General features: G+C 42.4%; 1 protein-coding gene across 4 annotated transcripts; it reads left to right on the plus strand.

Moving 5' to 3' along the window:
- Positions 1-599: 599 nt before the first annotated feature.
- Positions 600-16,976, plus strand: TOP3B (DNA topoisomerase III beta). Of its 4 annotated transcripts, none has more exons than XM_056347075.1 (18): positions 600-717; positions 2,631-2,800; positions 3,517-3,648; positions 4,585-4,691; positions 6,090-6,164; positions 7,081-7,277; positions 8,304-8,460; positions 9,538-9,651; positions 10,537-10,627; positions 10,943-11,097; positions 11,328-11,433; positions 12,302-12,448; positions 13,150-13,323; positions 14,089-14,217; positions 14,460-14,609; positions 15,051-15,151; positions 15,393-15,594; positions 16,459-16,976. In XM_056347075.1, the coding sequence occupies exons 2-18, from the start codon at positions 2,731-2,733 to the stop codon at positions 16,938-16,940; spliced, it is 2,589 nt and encodes an 862-aa protein (XP_056203050.1). In that variant the 5' UTR covers positions 600-717; positions 2,631-2,730; the 3' UTR covers positions 16,941-16,976. The 4 variants fall into 4 exon arrangements, with proteins under 4 accessions (XP_056203050.1, XP_056203219.1, XP_056202960.1 ...); XM_056347244.1 differs by having other exon boundaries at positions 660-677; XM_056346985.1 differs by lacking the exon at positions 600-717 and adding an exon at positions 2,291-2,364.
- Positions 16,977-18,134: the final 1,158 nt, after the last annotated feature.

The raw sequence follows: 18,134 nt of genomic DNA on the forward strand, positions 1-18,134 counted from the left end.
ACCAAGTCGATGTAAAACAATACCTAGCTAATGATTTAAACCTAGAAACAAACTTGATTTTCTCGGAGAAAACCACAGGAGGAGCTACTTGCTTTGGGGTTTTATTATTGTGCCCCATGCATACAGCAAGAGCGCTGTGTTCGTGGGTCTCGGTGAGCAAGTGAGGAAGCAGCGAGCAGGGCCGAAGGAGACTTGGGGCAGCTGTTGGCAGCCCTGGCTGCAGCCTGCCCCGGGGCTGCTGGCAAACGGGGCACGTTTTTCCTAGTAGGGCCGAGGAGCCTCCCGGGGCCGTGGGGTACGGCAAGATCCTCTTTGGAGCCGCCGGGAGGGCTGCGGGAGGGCGGGCAAGCCCGGAGCAGCGGGAGCCCGCGGGGCAGACGCCCTCCGAGAGGGGGTCGCGGAGGGAGCCGGGCCCAGCGGAGGGGCTGTCGCGGCGGGCGGGAGCCGGTTCCCGCGGAGAACACGGTGAAGCCGGGAGCGATGTGCCTGCGCGTCGCGCCCAGCCGTAGCCCAGCGCTGGGCGGGGCCTGGCCGCCGGGTGGGCGGGGCCTGGCCTCAGCGGCGGCTCCTGCGGTGGCAGCGCCCTCTAGCGGCCGGCGCACGCTGCACGGGGCCGGACGAGCCGCGGTCGGTGCTTTCGGCCGTGGCGCGTCTCCACGCCGGGGGCCAGAAATGGGGTGAGGCTTCCCAAAGCGCCGGGGGCTTCCTACAGCGCCGGTGGGTGAGCGGATGGCCCGGTGTGCCCCCTGGGTCGGGCGGAGGGGGGCTGGCGTACCGGCACGGTGCGGCGGGCTGGGGTTCCTTCCTGCAGGCTGGGGAGGTCTGCCTGCGTGTGCCCCCAGGCCCACCGGGACTCGGTGCCCGGGGTCCCTCGGCCCCGCAGTGGAGACCCCCGCCTGCGGTACGTGCGGGTCTGAGTTTGCACATCACGTTGCGCATTCAAAAAGAAAAGGTTGGGTTTTTTAGAGGGCTTTTACTAGAGGAAATGAAAAAATATGTATCTGACATATTCGAAGAGTTGGTTTCAGCTTGCATCCTGACTGTGCCAGATGTTCCCCAGATGTCAAAGGGAACCAGGCACTGAAACAGCAGAACACATTTAAGTTCTAACTTTGGTATTGTCAAAGAATGAAGAGTCCTGGGTTTGTTTTGATTTTTCTTTCACTTAGTAACTTTGATATCTATTAATTGTCTACTAATCTCATTGAAGGTGAATTAGTTCCTTTTTTTTCCAGGCATTGTGAAGTCTATACACATCCTGGCTGCTGCCCAATCTCTGCTTTTTGGGTTGGTGTGGTGCTGAGCAGCTCTTGGAAAAGCGCTGTGAACATCGGCAAGGATTGATTCATGCCGCAAGGGTAAAAACAGAGTGCTGGGCTCCTCCATGAAGGCGTATAAGTCTCATCAACTTGAGGCTTGCCTCTTTAGTGCTAGCCTTGACAAAAAGGTTTCAGGACACATGGAAGAGTCGAAGGCTGCGGGAGAGGTTGGAAACCACTCCAGTCTGCTGATGAAGCCCCATCGGCAGGGCCCAGCATCCTCGGGAGTGGCAGCAGGGCAGAAGAGGGGCTTTGGTCCCGGGGGCAGGACTTGGCTGGGGCAGTCCTCGCCTCCTCCCCAAGGAAAGCGGGGTGGGGAAAGAGCGTGCTTCTGCCTTGGCCGCCCCTTCTCCCTCTCCTTTCCCTTCTTTCCCTTTCTGCCTAAGTAAGAAAGCAACATTCAACTAAAATTTAGTGTGCAAAAAAAAGCATTTTTTTCAGTGCACAATTCTGAAATCAACATGATTTCCATTACCTCGTCTGGGTGCAAGGGAGTCAGGTGCTCCGAACGCTCCCAGAGCATCTCTGCCCTGCAGGAGATGCTGTGCGTGGCACAGACTGTTCACAGCGTTTGGAGGCTGCAGCAAGTAGGCACGGGGTGACGGGTGTGCGCGGGCGCGTTGGCTGGCTGCCTGGATAAAACAGATCCAACGTGCATGCAGGGGCGTTCTTGGAGAGCTCTGTAAGGTGTGTTTTGTGTAGGTCTTTGCTGTTAAACCGAGGGGAGGCACCCGCGCGCTGCTGGTCTGCTGCGGGGCACCGGGCACGGAACGGAGCCGGCGCTTCCAGCGTGCGCGGCGACTTCTGGAAGGGAATGGTGGCGGAACATTTTTCTGACGTGCTTGTGTTGGGCTTTGTATCCATATGAATCCCTAAGGACCTTTTCCGTGTTGAAGTCCTCGGAATAGCCCGGGGATGTCTGGGACGGCGTGGCTCCGCCGGGCCGCCAGGGGGCGCGCCCGCAGCCGGTTCCGCGGGGGGGCCGCCCGTGCCTTCCGGCTCGGTGACCCGGCAGCGCAAGGCGAGGCCATGGCCGCCTGCTGAGGTGCGGAGCGCGGCCGGGCGGCGGCGGCGTGGCTGCCCTCGGCCTCTCGTTGCCCGCCGGCCGCTATCGAGCCTGGGGCTGGAGCGGGCCGCCGCCGCGCTGGGCTTCTGGCGGGGCGGGGCGGGCCCGGCGGAGCCCCGAGGGGGTGGCGCGCCCCCCCGGCCCCAGGAGCTGCCAAGTCTGTCACCGCCTGTTCCACAGTTTTGGGGTGTTTTTTTACTGGAAGCGGTTGTGCGGCAAAGCTGTTTCATACTCTCTCTGTTTAGGGTGAGGACCGGCTTTCGCTGGTGGGCCGAGCGCCGTGGTGGGCCGTGAGCCAGGCCGTACCCCTGGGCCCCGTGGCACTCTGTGTCCCGTCAGCTGAAGATGAAGACTGTCCTGATGGTGGCGGAGAAGCCTTCCCTGGCGCAGTCCATCGCCAAGATCCTCTCGAGAGGTAGGGAGGGAAGCGTGGAGTTCTGTCCCGCTGGTTCTACCAGTGGCACCGTCCAAGTGCTCTTGAGCACGGGCCCCAGCTGCGGGGGTACCGGTTAGTTGCCTGGGGGCAAACTGATGCGGAGGTTGCCAGGCATTGCTGTGGGTAAAGTGAGATGGAGAAACATCCCGGGCAGTTATCTTGGGGCAGCTGCCGCTGGGAACCACAGTTGCAGTTTATAAAAGAACTGGGTGGCCTTTCACATTCGGATTATTTTTATGTGCTGGTGCCTATACAATCCAAGAATCAAGGAATCTGGGGTTATACTTTATGTAACTGTGGCATATGTTAGTGCACAGCGTTTCCAGAAAGTGTCAATCAAGTAGCTGTGCTGAGATTTTTGAAGCTATAGTAAATATTTTATAAACCACGTGGAAAATAGAATGAGTTAATTATAACTGTGCGGGTCTAGAAAACTAGCTGTATTTTCATAAGGATTTTTTGGTGGGAGGGAAAGGATGGAGGAGAAAAGGAATAGTTTCAATTGAAAATGAAATGTGCTTTAAAAAAGGTGTAAAGCGATAATTAACTGAAATAAAAACATTGATTAAATGAGTAGAATTTTGCGACCAGGAAGACCCTAGCCATAAGATCTAAGAAAAGGAGGATGTGATTTTGAACAAAGTAACTTATTGCAATAGTTTTTCTTGTTGACATTTATGATGTTATTTTCACAGGAAACATGTCCTCTCGCAAGGGACTGAATGGTGTGTGCTCTGTGCATGAGTACACTGGATCATTTGTAGGACAGAGTGCCCATTTCAAGATGACATCTGTGTGCGGTCATGTCATGACTTTGGATTTCATAGGTATGTGTCTGTCCATAAGATATTTTAACTGATACCACTTGTTGAGCTGTCAAGGACTTCTGATAGGAAAATGGTTATTGTGGAAGTCATTCAGGAAGAGTTTTCAGGACAGAAGTAGAGAGAAAAGGAGGATGAAAATACCACTGGGGTCAGAAGTTCTTGATTTTTATTTGTAGATGTCTGGCAGACTTCTTGCATGACTTTGATCGTGCCACTTACCTTTTCTGTGCCTGAATTATGTCCCTGGAAAATGAGGGGAGGCAAGGTTCAATTCAGATGAAAAATGATTAAAGGGTGCGGAGTCCAAAAGGATGTTTTCTGAAACATTGTAGGTTATTACTGCAAAATAGATGTCTGCTAAGGATTATGCACAAAGGATCCTGTCACTAACTTGCTTTGAAATTGTTGGACTAGTCGTGTAACTACTGTATTTCCTCTAATGGTAATTGCCTCACAAGTTTTATGAGGACTGAATTTTGAGTTATTCACACAGTGCTTTAAAGAGGTTTGGTTTTGTGTAGCTGCTAAGCAATGTTATTAATGGTTACTTCAGAGAAATGGAACTGAACAAATGGATTGTAATGTAAATCATAAGTAACGAACAGTAAAACAGACAACGTGCATGTTATATGTGCACTGTGAAAACAAGGAAAGAAAGCTATTTCCTCTTGGCTTGAGCAATTACTGTACAGCCGAAAGTGTGTTAAAATTTCTAAAAGATGTGTAGTATTTACTTTTTTTTACTTCGTATGTCATGTTTCAAAGTGATAGTTGCAATTCGTGTAAAAAGCTAAGGCGTCCCTTGATACACAGTAAAGCAAGATGTGTTAGTGTAGAAAATTTTCCAATATGAATTTTGAAAGCAAAGTTTTGCAAAGTAACGTTTTTTTTAAAATATAGATTTATAGCTCTACTTCACATACTTCTACTTTTCAGGAAAATATAACAGCTGGGACAAAGTGGATCCAGCAGAACTTTTTAGCAAAGCTCCCACAGAAAAGAAAGAAGCTAATCCAAAACTGACCATGGTGAAGTTTTTACAGGTATTCTTTTTTATGAGTAGTGTTTGAGAGATATCTTTTTCTCTTGGCATTCTTTTTCTTTATTTCATCTGGACCATATTCCATTTTCAAACATTCATTGTTTGTATTCTTCGTCTTTAGATACAAAGCAATGAGACCTATTTTTATCCTGCAAGAAAAAGAAGTGAAATTATTCTGTGGTTCTGGAAAGCAATAAAAAATACTAATAAAGTTGAAAGAGATGTAGCATGTTGTTATGAATTAGCCTTGCTTTCTAAAAAAAATACTCATAAAGTTAGGCAACTTTATTTAAGAACCAAAAGTATAACCCTCTTCCAGCCCTTAGAGTGGATCAGTTATGTTCACTCTAGTATAAAAAAATTGAGTCTGTCTTCACAACAGATAGTTTTCTGTTGGAGGGCAATGCCAGAGGACTCTGTCCTTTAAAACATTTGTTACTTATCTTCCCTCTACTGAGGCAGACAGGCCATCTGAATGTAGTGTTTCTCACACTGCAGACTTGAATGTTTGATTTAGCGGGTCTATTTATCTGCTTCCCAAAAATGGGCGGTGTTTGGCACTATGCTGTACAATGTGCTAGCGTTCTTCTAGGGTTGAAAAGAAGTATGTTCCTAAATTAGGATTTTCTTCCCTGCAGGAAGCAACTTTTTGTCATGGTTATATCTGTCTCAGTAATTTTACTGTTTCTTACACTGTCTGAAGTCTTTGCCATGTTGAATTCACTTTTGCCATCACCTTCTGGGTTTTTTGATTGTTGATATCCTGTTTCTCAAAATTGGAGCATTAGGTGCATGTTTTGGTTCTAGCTTATAAATGCCTTCTTTAAAATAAGCCTGTGTTAGTTACTGATCACTCTTCACATGCACCCCTCTGAGAGGCAAGCAGTAGTTGGATGCTTTTACAAAATAAAACTTTCTGAAAGGCAAGCACATGGGGTGTGAAACTGATTTCTGTCAGATTAAATTCATACTTTGTGGTATCTTTATGAACTAAAAAAGTGGTTTTTGTTTTGTTTTTGTTTGTTTTGTTGGGTTTTTTTAATGAAGTAGAAATTAAGGTACAGAAAGGGGAAGGGACTGTGCCCAGGGTTGCATACACGTATTGTGGCAGTTTCAGGAGACTTCCATTGCTATAGAGATATGCTGATTTTTTTCAGGCCCTGCAGAAAAGCAGCATGTAGGCAGACTTGTGCTCCCATGAAGCAGCACAGCTTGCTTCTCTCTTTGACCACTGTTCCAGTACATGCAGACTTCTTGTCACTTCTGCTATATTCTTCCAATACTTTTTGCACCAAGTAAATTATCACTGGTACTTTGAAGTAGAAATTAAAAGTACACAGTTAGTGAGGGCTAACTCTTTCTTTGAGTTGCTGAAGAACTGTGCTAATTTTTCTCACAGGTGGAAGGAAGAGGTTGTGATTATGTTGTGTTGTGGCTGGACTGTGATAAGGAAGGAGAAAACATCTGTTTTGAAGTAAGATTTCAATTTCTAAGACTTATAATACTGTACTGGATTTGTGACATACAATACTAGCAGTGTATTGTTTTATTGGAATATACAGTAAAATTCAAGCTAAGTTGAATAATGTTTTAAAAGCATGGAGGGTATTGGTAGAAAAACTTGTGTGCTTTTGAACTCCTAAGTTAAAGAGTATAAATCAGTTTCATAGATGTTGCTCATCTGAGGTGAATGCTTAGGTTTCTTAAATGTTAGAACTTTCCAGTGCTTTGGGACTTGGTCTGTATTTCGCAGCTGGCGTAGTTATTTTGCTGTCCTTATAAAACTTCATTATTAAGCAATTAGACACTTTTGAGCTTGGAGACTGCTTTTAGATGTAGGATTACTGCAGGAATTTGGACTCTGCACATACAAGGTATAGAATTAAAACTTTCATATGCAAAGATGATTTCTTAACATCCTATTCCCAGAGGTCTACTTGAAGAGTATTCTTTATTTTTGTTTAAAGAAGCACATCTTATCAAGTAATTGTTTTAAGTTCTTTAAATGCCACTGTATCATAACTGGGCCCTGGCAATACGTAGGTAGAATAAGCCCAGATAGAAACTGGTATGTTCTTACCAAAAGGTGTTGCAGCTGCACTGGTGAATGTCTTTGCACTTAGCTACGATTAGTTCTTCACTTCCAGCAGTTGCTGTTTAATAAATAAATCCTTCAGTTTTTCTAATTCCTAATATGCTTCTGAGTGGATAGACAAATACTGCTTTTGCTTATTAGTTAGTGTGTTGGTGTGACACCTTAGTGAATTAAAAAAGTAGTTACATATAAGCGAATATTTTTTGGAGAGTGGGTTTTTTTTCTTTAGAGAGAAAAACTAAGTTAAGCCCTTACTTTTCAAATACTCTTAAAATATGCTTCTGATCTTCATTAGGTTCTTGATGCTGTTCTTCCTGTTATGAACAAACCTCGTAGCACCGAAAGGACGATTTATAGAGCTAAATTCAGTTCTATTACTGACACCGACATCTGCAATGCCATGAATCACTTGGGAGAGCCCAATCGCAATGAAGCTCTTTCAGTGGATGCCCGCCAGGAGTTGGATCTTAGAATTGGCTGTGCGTTTACAAGGTGACAGCTTAGATTACAGACAGGTTTTTGAAAGGTTCAGGAGTACTGCTCTGTCCACTGTCATGGTTTAACCCCAGCCTGCAACTGTGCATCACACAGCCACTCACTCACTCTCCCCACCGCTGGAATGGGAGAGAGAGTCAGAGGGTAAATAAAAGTGAGAAAACTTGTGGGTTGAGATAAAGACAGTTTAATAGCTGCGCATGCAAGCAAAGCAAAATAAGGAATAATTAGTTCACCACTTCCCACCGGCAGGCAGGTGTTCAGCCATCCCCAGGAAAGCAGGGCTCCGTCAGGTGTAACAGTTACTTGGGAAGACAAACACCATCACTCTGAGCATCACCCCCTTCCTCCTCCTTCCCTCAGCTTTATACACTGAGCGTGACATCATATGGTATGGAATATGCCTTTGGTCAGCTGGCGTCAGCTGTCCTGGCTGTGTCCCCTCCCGACTTCTTGTGCACCCCCGGCCTGTGGGGGTGGTGTGAGAGCAGGAGAGGCCTGGGCACTGTGTAAGCGCTGCTCAGCAATAGCTAAAACATCTCTGTATTATCGATGCTCTTTCCCGCACAAATCCAGAACATAGCCCCATACTAGCTGCTGTGAAGAAAAGCAACTCTGCCCCAGCCACAAGCTGTGCCCACAATGTACATCTCGGAACTCTGGTGGCTGTTTCTGCTCAGCACCAAACCGAACAGTTTTATGCACAGACAAATAAAAAGAAAATAAAAATTGTTTTACAGCTTTAACTGAGCTAGGTAAAGTACTTAGAGCAACTATGGTATGATCTTATGATGTTCTCCCACTTTTCTCTGGGAATAAACAGGATTCAGTGGGGCAAAGTAATTTTGAATTAGGTGTAAGAGATGATATTTCTCAGAATGCTTTTTCCTGATGCCTGAATGATTTAATAAATTACTCGTGTTTGTGTGTATAACTTAATGAAAACTTCTGCTTTTCATAGGAATGAGAATGTTAATGTACTTGTTCTTGGGGTTTTTGTGTTTTTGTTTTTCTCTCTCTCAGGTTTCAGACTAAATATTTCCAGGGGAAATACGGGAACTTAGACAGCTCCCTTATCTCCTTTGGGCCGTGTCAGACTCCAACACTTGGATTCTGTGTTGAAAGGCATGACAAAATCCAGTCATTTAAGCCTGAGACTTACTGGGTGTTGCAAGCTAAAGTAAGTTTTACAATATGTGTTTGTATACGAGGACCATACATTTTTAACAAAGAAATGCACTTATATGTTCATTTTGTTCATTCATAAATTTGTAGCTGCTGACAAGAATTCACAATGCCTACAATTTACTCATGTGTTCTCATTCAGTTCACATGTGTGTCACCATTCTCTCGAGAACACATTCCAGGATGTCAGTTTTGTATTTCAGTAGTTATTGTCTGCTGCTTTATAAGAATTTTTCAGTGCTAACCATCTAAGCTTAGATTCAGCCAAAAAGAATACTTAAAACGGTTTTCTTTTGTTCCCTGGGGTCCTTGGACTGACTCTGTTGTTAATTTGAATCCAAGATTAATTAGGCTGCCAACAAACACTAGCATTGCCAAGTATTGGAATTTTAAAGCAAATAAAATGCTCATTGTGTTAATTGGCAGTTGAGCTCTCTGAGTACTTTGGCAGCTTATGGCAGTTTTATAGCCTCGCTGCTGTCCAAGCTCTGAGAGCAAACCAATATGGTTTTACTGCTTGTGATGACAAGGATTTTTTTAAACAAATAAGGGATAGATGGTAAAAAGTTGCCATTTTTAGATTTTAAAATAAAGGAAGATGAAATCTGGTGTCTACTGTCATCTCCCTTCTGACACGTCTCATGTCATGCTAGGAAATATTTGTGCCTGTTTTCAGAGTTTAGTGCTTTCTTACATTGGTTGCTTCGTAGTTATTTTTGTACATGGGAGTTAAACCACGACCTAGTTACAGTTTAATACATATGATTGAATTTGCTAGATCAAAATGGTAAACTTAGAATTTCTGCCCATTTCAGCCTTTACTGTTCCCAGCACTAAAACCAAGAACAGTATTTCAGTTAACCGCAGGAATAATTCCAGTCATTCCCTTGGCCCCAGAACTCAAAGTACTCCGTCTTTCTCAAAAAGCCCTGTGAAAAAGAGTACAAGTGCATGTTTGAAGCACTTGTGTCCTAGGACAGGTGGTGTTAGGATTTGCTTGCTGGATTATTGTTCGAAATGCGCTTTCTCATGCTTCTGGTAATAGTGTTTGGGTTTTTTCCCCCTCCAAAAGGTGAACCCTGAAAAAGAAAGTTCTCTTACTTTGGATTGGGATAGAGTGAGGGTATTTGATCGTGAGATTGCTCAAATGTTCCTGAATATAACAAAGATGGCAAAAGAAGCAAAGGTAAGAATATTCACTAAATGTCAGTGGAGCCCTCTTTCATATAAAGGAAATTAGTATGTCATTTGCTGCATATTGAGGTTTTTTGTTTGTTGTTGTTAAAGACTAGTGTAGAACGTCTGTATCTTGGATTTTAGTCCATTCAGCTTTGTGTAAATGAGAATAAAAGGCAAGAGATTTTTTTATTGTAGTTCATATTATGATAGTGTGGTCATCCCAGCAGAAGCCCCTTCTTAGTATTGACTTCGGAAACGATCATCGCTCGTGATAGGAAGTCTTCATTACTAAACCTGCTAAGAAATACCATTCAGATCTCTCTGAGCAGACCTCTTATTTCCTGTGAGACATTGTATAAATCAGAATTTAATTACTTATATGGCAATATTCCTGTAGTTAGATTTTTAATCGTGTATGGTACAGTCTTTATAGCCAATTAACTTCTAGTTCTGCTCTGTTCAATACTTGTTTGACAGTATGTTTGGATTTAAGTGCTTATAGCCATCAAGGTTCAAAGACTGCATGAAGCTTTTACAAATCTGGATCCGTACAGTTAGGACCCCTAAATGCTTGTAGTGCTGAAAGTACGTGCTGCTGAGGTAAATGGGAATAACAACAGCAATACGCCATCTTGCTGCGTTCCCAGTTGTAGGACTGACCTGGTCCATAGCACAAAGGGACCTTAGGACTGTAACTTTAGAATATAGTAAAATTGTCTCCAGGCAGATTTTCTAAAGTAAAAATACATTAGTGGCTACTGTTTTAAGAAAACAAAACAGATGTGACAATAGATAATGGTAGGTATGCCACATGTTTATAGGCATGATTGAAATTACACATTTACCAGTTACCAAACTTCAAAACTTTTACTGGGAAAATGCTATTTTCTAGGTAGAATCTGTGAGTAAAAAAGAGAAGGTGAAGCAGAGACCACTGGCTCTGAACACGGTAGAAATGCTACGAGTGGCCAGTGCTGCTTTAGGTATGTGTAAAAGTTCAGATTTTCACACTGTTTTAAAGCAAAATATTTTGGCTTCTCAGATGAAATAATCAAGGACATACCAAATATAGTTAGATAACCTCCTCTCCTTGTAATACATCATTCTGGGGAAAGGATCAAATTTAGAAAGCTTGTCAAAAGTGAAATGTTGGTAAGATCAAGGTACAAAAGTCTTATGGAAAGGACAAACCATGATTTATTTAAATGCTTTGATAAAGTACACTTTCAAATGCAGCAGACAAATCATAATCACAGTAATTTGTGACTGATTTTTGCTTTTTCCCTATCCCATCTTAGGAATGGGTCCACAACATGCCATGCAAATAGCAGAGCGTCTTTATACACAGGGTTATATTAGCTACCCTCGAACGGAAACTACCCATTATCCAGAAAATTTTGACTTGAAAGGATGTTTGAGACAACAAACCAATAATCCTTACTGGGCAGAAACTGTGAGTATGCAGAGCAAAACCTGTACTGATTATTGACTAGTCTGTGTTTTAGAATATATCTTACTTGGTGTATTATGATTTACAGGTCTTCAGAAACAATAAATATCTGTAATTGCTTTTCTTTATGGATGTTGTATTGTTATGGATTTGATCTGCAAAGTTTTTAACCTGCTAAGAGACCCCTGTTTCCCACTTCAGCCAGCCTGTTTTCTCTCTCTTCGTTCACCCAGGTAAAAGCATTGCTATCAGAAGGCATTAATCGTCCAAGGAAAGGCCATGATGCAGGAGACCACCCTCCCATCACCCCAATGAGAGCTGCAACAGAAGCAGAATTAGGTATAGGCAAATTCAGTAGTGTTGGAACAGTGGATGAGGAAAATCGTTCCTTGAGGTGTAGGAGCCAGTTTGAAAATCCCTGAGTTTCAACAGAAAACAGAATTACTTGAATGGCAGGAAGTGAATAGAGCTTGGGCTTTATCTGAACTTAAACTGCTGGTGACAGTGGAGTTCACAGCTGGTCTGCTCTTCAGTAATTGATCCTAGGGACCATGGTAGTGCTGAGAAAAAGGAGTAGTTGACAACTGAATGCCTGCATTCTCTAGGAGAAATATGTCCCAGAATAATAGCTTCCAAGTATTGAAATTCTATTGTATTCTTGTGCTTGTAGGTCAGATTTCAACTGCATTTTAATTTAGTCTCTGTGGTTTGTGGGCTTTATGTTAAGGTGTAGTATTTCAATTTGTGCACACTGTGATCCCTCAAAAATTATTTTAAGGTTATAATAAAGTGTAGGGAATGTATTGTATTGTTTATTAGATATAGCTGAGATTGTTGTAGAAGATTGATAACTTCTGGTTTTCATGAACTGGTGAAATAACCTCTGACAGAAAAATTTTTTTAAGCAAAAAAGAAAAATCTTTTCTGCTTCACACTGTCATTCAGACTTGTTGCAAGACTGGGAGATAGGCTGGCTAAATTGGCGGTCCTTTTCCAAAAGCATCTGCATGCAGCTCATGTCTGTATGACATCATGGTTTTATAGGCTGGAAGTTTTAAAAAAGAAACTGGAAGAATTTTTGAATGTTACTTTCTTTTAGGTACCAGTTTTTCCTGTGCTATCTGTGGAAATCTGGTACCTTTTAGTGCAGACTTTATGTAGAGCTACAGGATGTGAGTTCTGTGGGTAAGATGTTGTTTATCCTTAGGTGGAGATGGATGGCGACTATATGAGTATATAACTAGGCATTTCATAGCCACTGTCAGCGCTGATTGCAAGTACCTACAAACCACCATTTCTTTCAGTATTGGCCCTGAACGTTTTACCTGTATTGGAAAAGTGGTAACTTCGCCAGGTAAGACTAATCAGGGAATAAGTAGTCAGCTACAGACCTATTTTTTTTTTCCCTGCATTAATACATTGAATGGATATAAAGTGACACTTTGGGGACAAGGACAATTTTAAAGATATTTTTTAAGCTATGAAGACCAGAGACCAAAGCTTTGTCTTTGTTTCCATACTTCAATGACAATAGAAAAAGTCTTACTTTTCATGTAGTCTGAAAGTTTCAGTGCCATATTTGCCAGTGTGAAGACCAGTCATTTTACAGACAGCAGATGTCTTTTGGGGGATAAATTACACAAAGGCCAATTTTTTTTTTTCTTGGGCCTCTGTAAAAAGAATGTAGCAGCACCACTGATATTTTTGTGGTAAGCTGGCCCAGTAGCCCTTATTACATTAATATGATGTAGTATTTGTATTTCCTTTTTAAGAAACTTTTCCCATCCATCCTGGCACTGTGCTTTCATTCAAGGGAAGTGTTTACTCTTTTTTTTCATACATCTGATGTGGTGTAGTGAGAGATACTGTCTTGTGGTACCGTGTTTCCTCAGTATTCCTAGCCTCAGGCATTTTCTGCATGGTATGGCAGACAACTTCTTAACACTGATCTGTAAAATGCAGCCCAAGTTAAGACCAGAAACATACGCCTTGGCTTTTTGAAAGCTGTGAAGGTAAGCTGTCATTATTTTTTTTTGTTTCTTTCTTTACCTCCAGGGTTCACAGAAATTATGCCATGGCACAGCATCCCATTAGAAGAGAGCCTTCCCCACTGTGACAAGGGAGATCTTTTTCCAATTGGTGAAATAAAATTGCTGGAAAAGCAAACTAGTCCTCCTGATTACCTGACAGAAGCAGAGCTTATCACTCTGATGGAAAAGCATGGCATTGGTAGGAACTTGCTTAACTTAGATTATCCTGTAATACATCCACCAAGAGTGCAAAGAGTCTGAATTGCTCCTTTGAACTCTGTCAGTAGTGACCTTTCAGTAATTATTTGAATACATACAGTAATTATCCCTTTTCCCCTTCAAATCACAGTGCCTGTAGCAGCTCTTAGCAGATGGTAGATTGTCTTTTCTCCCATATTCCTTTCCCTTTCTTATCCTCATGCCTCATTTCTGGCCAAAGCAGTATCCTTTCATAACATGTCCGTGTCACTTCCCTGTCAGAAAGACATTCTTCCACCCATCAGGTATCTCCCCACTCTTAGGAATGATTTCTTGTCTTTACAGCTTGCTTCAGCTTTGCGGGCTCCAGTAGTCCTTGTATATCTTATTATACAGTTTACCATAATATTACTTTTCTTTTTCAATCTGACTTGTTTCTGTTGGTGCATTTTCATAAATTTTTCCAGTCAAAACATATCATACTCTACTGTGTTCTTCCGGAATGAGTGATTGTGAGTGTCTTCCTTGGAAGAGACAAAAGGATTAAGGTTAAAACATATGTTTCAGACTTCTCAGAACTGAAAATTAATGTAAGAATTACTAGAGAGAGAAGTTATCCACTGGAAGTTGGTTAACAGTGAAAAGGTATCTAAATTTTAAGCAGTCTCAGGAGCCTTATAATTTGACATAAACCCAGAGAAATCAGGAGTAATTCGATGAAAACTTTTTGTTCAGGATGGATATATTGTTTTCCTTTGTGTGGCAGGAACTGATGCAAGTATTCCAGTCCACATTAACAACATTTGCCAGCGAAACTATGTCACAGTGGAGAGTGGTCGGAGACTAAAGCCTACAAACCTTGGCATTGTTCTGGTTCATGGTTATTACAAAATAGGTCAGTTAAATATTCTTTTTGCATCCTTTTACCTTCTTTTCCTTCAGTATGTCAAGGGCTGTTGTCACTGTATAAGTAGCATTTCTGTCTCAAGTGATGCATCTGGGAAAGTATTACTAATTCCAAAGATTAACAATTGAAACTTGTTTATTTTGATGTCAGTTTATGTATGGTTTTCTACCACCATTTTTTGATCTTTCATTGCTGCTTCTCTGTTGATGCTGTTTCTGGTTTTCTGTTAGATGCAGAATTGGTTCTTCCCACAATCCGCAGTGCTGTGGAGAGGCAGCTCAACTTAATAGCTCTGGGTAAAGCGAATTACCATCAGGTCCTGGAGCACACCCTTGACATTTTCAAAAGGAAATTTCACTATTTTGTGGATTCTATTGCAGGTAAAACCTTTTACATGTGAAGTTCCCTACAATTACTTAATTGTTGCAAAAATGCTAGTAGAAAATAATGTATTAGGTTTCTTTTTCAGAGGTTTAGACTTACTGAAAAGTTGTGCCAGGACTGTAAGTTTCCAGTGAAATTAAATTGCTGTCCAAAAGGAAGTGGACTGAATCATGGCTCCAAAACTGTACTTCAGATTTTTTTGTGACTGTGTAGTGCTGAGTTTTTTAAAACTTCAGACTAGCTGAAGTGCTTAACCTTGTGTGTTTGTGCATGCTCAGTGCAAAACACTGTGTATTTAAAGTCTTTGTAAACAAGGAAGAGCATTGTGACTAAAATATTTTAATTCTCACTTCTTCACAGGTCTTGTAGATGATTTTGTGCGAGATTTCCTCATAAGAGCTGGAATTCTAACATAAAAATGATTATCTCTTTGGCAGGTATGGATGAACTGATGGAAGTGTCTTTTTCACCCTTAGCTGCCACGGGTAAGCCTCTTTCCCGCTGTGGTAAATGCCATCGTTTCATGAAGTATATTCAGGTATGTTGACCTCATGTTTGGAATTTAAATTTCACTTTCTGGGGAGCATTGAGTAGAAACCCCTTTGCCATTATTGAATTTGGATTAAAATGTAGTTGCAAAGAGTGCATTTCTAAAACAAAAAGCTTGATGGAGGTTTTCCACAGGCAGCAAGCCAGAGAGCAGCCCTACTTGGATTTACTACAAGTTTTGAACTCTACTGGCACTGCAGTTTTTCAGGAGATTTGTATTCCATTTGCAGGCCAAACCAAGTCGTCTGCACTGCTCTCACTGTGATGAAACCTACAGTCTCCCACAGAATGGTACCATTAAACTCTACAAAGAGTTGCGATGCCCCCTAGATGACTTTGAGCTTGTGCTGTGGTCGTCTGGATCCAGGGGAAAGAGCTACCCACTCTGTCCATACTGTTACAACCATCCTCCCTTCAGGGACATGAAAAAAGGTAGGATTTCTGCAAACATGCAGGAATCAACTTCACTTGAAATAAATTAGGTGCAGTCTGTACAGTGTGCTTTTTAGAAGTTTTTAATCAGTGTTGTTTAGTATAAAGTGCCATTCAAATGAGATTACAGATGACCTAAAGTTCACATCAAACCTGCTGACCAAAATTTATTAACTCATTTCTGGGTACTTTTTATAAAGTAAGAAATTAATGTACATGCACGCAGAGTAGGTGACCTTCGTAACACTCAGTATGCAGTGAAAGACACTGAGATTCTGACATCTTGTGAATTGGAGTATGCTTGGTATGGATAGGGCTATAGATTAAGATCAGGTCTTGTGAGTGTTTTGATACTGAGTTAGACGGTGTGTCAAAAGCTGTTTGAGGGGCTAAGAAGGGGTAAAAGTTGCAGTTGGTTTGGTAACTGTGAGGCCAAAACTTACCTGAAGTAATGCTTTGAGGCTCCTAGCATCAGGAGCTTTTTGGCGTCTTTTTCTTACCATCTTTTAATTAAAAATGTCTTTGCACTAAGAGGGTATAGTGCAAGTATAAAACAGCAGTTAGGAGCTGGGCATTTAATTGAAAACATAATTACTTTCCGTCACTGATGTATCCAAACTGCCTGTACTGTACAGTGGCAGGATCTGGCAATTCTGAAAGCCATTCTAGAAGAAAATTTTTGAGCAAAGGATTATTCTGAATCTGTGAAAGGCAAGTTGCTATTTGGGGAGTGGTTAGTGATTTAGAAAACCTATAATATACTAAGCTGTCTTTGACTCCTGTGTCTCACTTCCTCCAGACTGGGTAGTGCGGGTAGTGGTATAACGGATTCCTTGTAGTATGGTTTTACTCTTCTTCCACCAGGAATGGGCTGTAATGAATGCACCCACCCCACATGCCAGCATTCTCTTAGCATGCTTGGAATTGGGCAGTGCGTTGAATGTGAGAATGGGGTTCTGGTGCTAGACTCGACATCGGGTCCCAAGTGGAAGATGGCCTGCAACAAATGCAATGTGATTGTGCACTTCTTTGAGAATGCCCACAAAGTCCGAGTGTCACCGGAGACCTGCGACTTGTGTGATGCAGCCCTTGTGGACGTAGATTTTAACAAAGCCAAATCTCCTTTACCTGGTGATGAGACCCAGCATTCAGGCTGCATATTCTGTGATCCTGTGTTTCAAGACCTGGTGGAGTTGAAACACGCAGCCATGAGGCACCCCATGCACCGTGGGGGACAAGGGAAAAGGCAAGGTCGAGGAAGAGGTAAAGGCCGGAGGCCTGGAGGAAGACTCAATCCAAAGAAACCCAAGGACAAAATGGCAGCTCTGGCTGCTTACTTTGTATAATGGCCACACAACAGAAAAATAAACTTCTTATAAAAATTTGTTTCCCTTCAAGTTAATTTTTAAGTATTTTTGATCTTCACTACTTTCCTGTTCTCTGAAAAGTTAAACACCTTAGATTTACACCTTCATTTAGTCACAAAACAAATTCTTCTTGATGATCAGTTAGTAACTGAATAAGCTTTAAAGCTTTTAATTGGAATTCATTGGTCCAAGTAGAGCTCACAAATAGTAGGAGACTCAAAAAGTCTACCTAGACTGTTACCTGTGGCTGATAGAAAGGAAATTAAATTTCCCTCTACTGCCCTTCCTGGGGCTTCTGTCAGCAGTACAAGCCAGGAGTGTAAAAGCTGATTAAGTGCTATGCTGCTGTAGTCTTTAGGTGTGGAATGAGACTTGTTTCATCTGACTTTGAATCTTCAAAAATAATAAATGATTGGTACTGTTATATTTTTAAGTTACATCTGCAATAGCAAGAGCACTACTTCAAATCTGTCTCTCTGCTGCATAAGAGGATATTGCCAAGAGACATACAAAATGGAAATTATAAATGTAAAGGGGAATATCTGCCTTAGCAGTGATTCCCAGATTATGGTCTATGCAGCCAAGTTAGTATCTTTTGGTCAATGGGTCCCAGTCCTGCTGCTGGAGGACAGGTGGCATACCTTTGCTGCTCTTTTCCTCTGAAGAAAAGGAGCCTCAGGGGAGACCTTGCCACTCTACAACTACCTGACAGGAGAGTGTAGCAAGGTGGGTGTCAGTCTCTTTTCCCAAGTAACAAGCAATAGTACGAGAGGAGACTGCCTCAAGTTCTGCCAGGGGAGGTTTAGATTGGATATTAGGAAAAATGTTTTCAATGAAAGGATTGTCGAGCACTGGAACAGGCTGCCCAGGGAAGTGGTTGAGTCCCCATCCCTGGAGGTGTTTAAAAGCCGTGTAGATGTGGTGCTTAGGGACACGGTTTAGGTAGACTGGTAGTGCAGAGTTAACAGTTGGACTCTATGATCTTAAAGGTCTCTTCCAATCTAAACAATACTATGAAATACAGTTTGTACTGTTTGTGCCCCAGATTGTCATATTGGTGTCAGTTAGTTTTGTCGTCAAAAGGACAGTGTCCTCATGGTTTTGTTTGGAGCTGTATCTAACCACTGTGGCACTGGGTGCCACACTGCAAAATCTAATTGTACAGATACATAA

This window comes from Falco biarmicus, chromosome 1 (assembly GCF_023638135.1).
Source record: "Falco biarmicus isolate bFalBia1 chromosome 1, bFalBia1.pri, whole genome shotgun sequence".
NCBI lineage: Eukaryota > Metazoa > Chordata > Aves > Falconiformes > Falconidae > Falco > Falco biarmicus.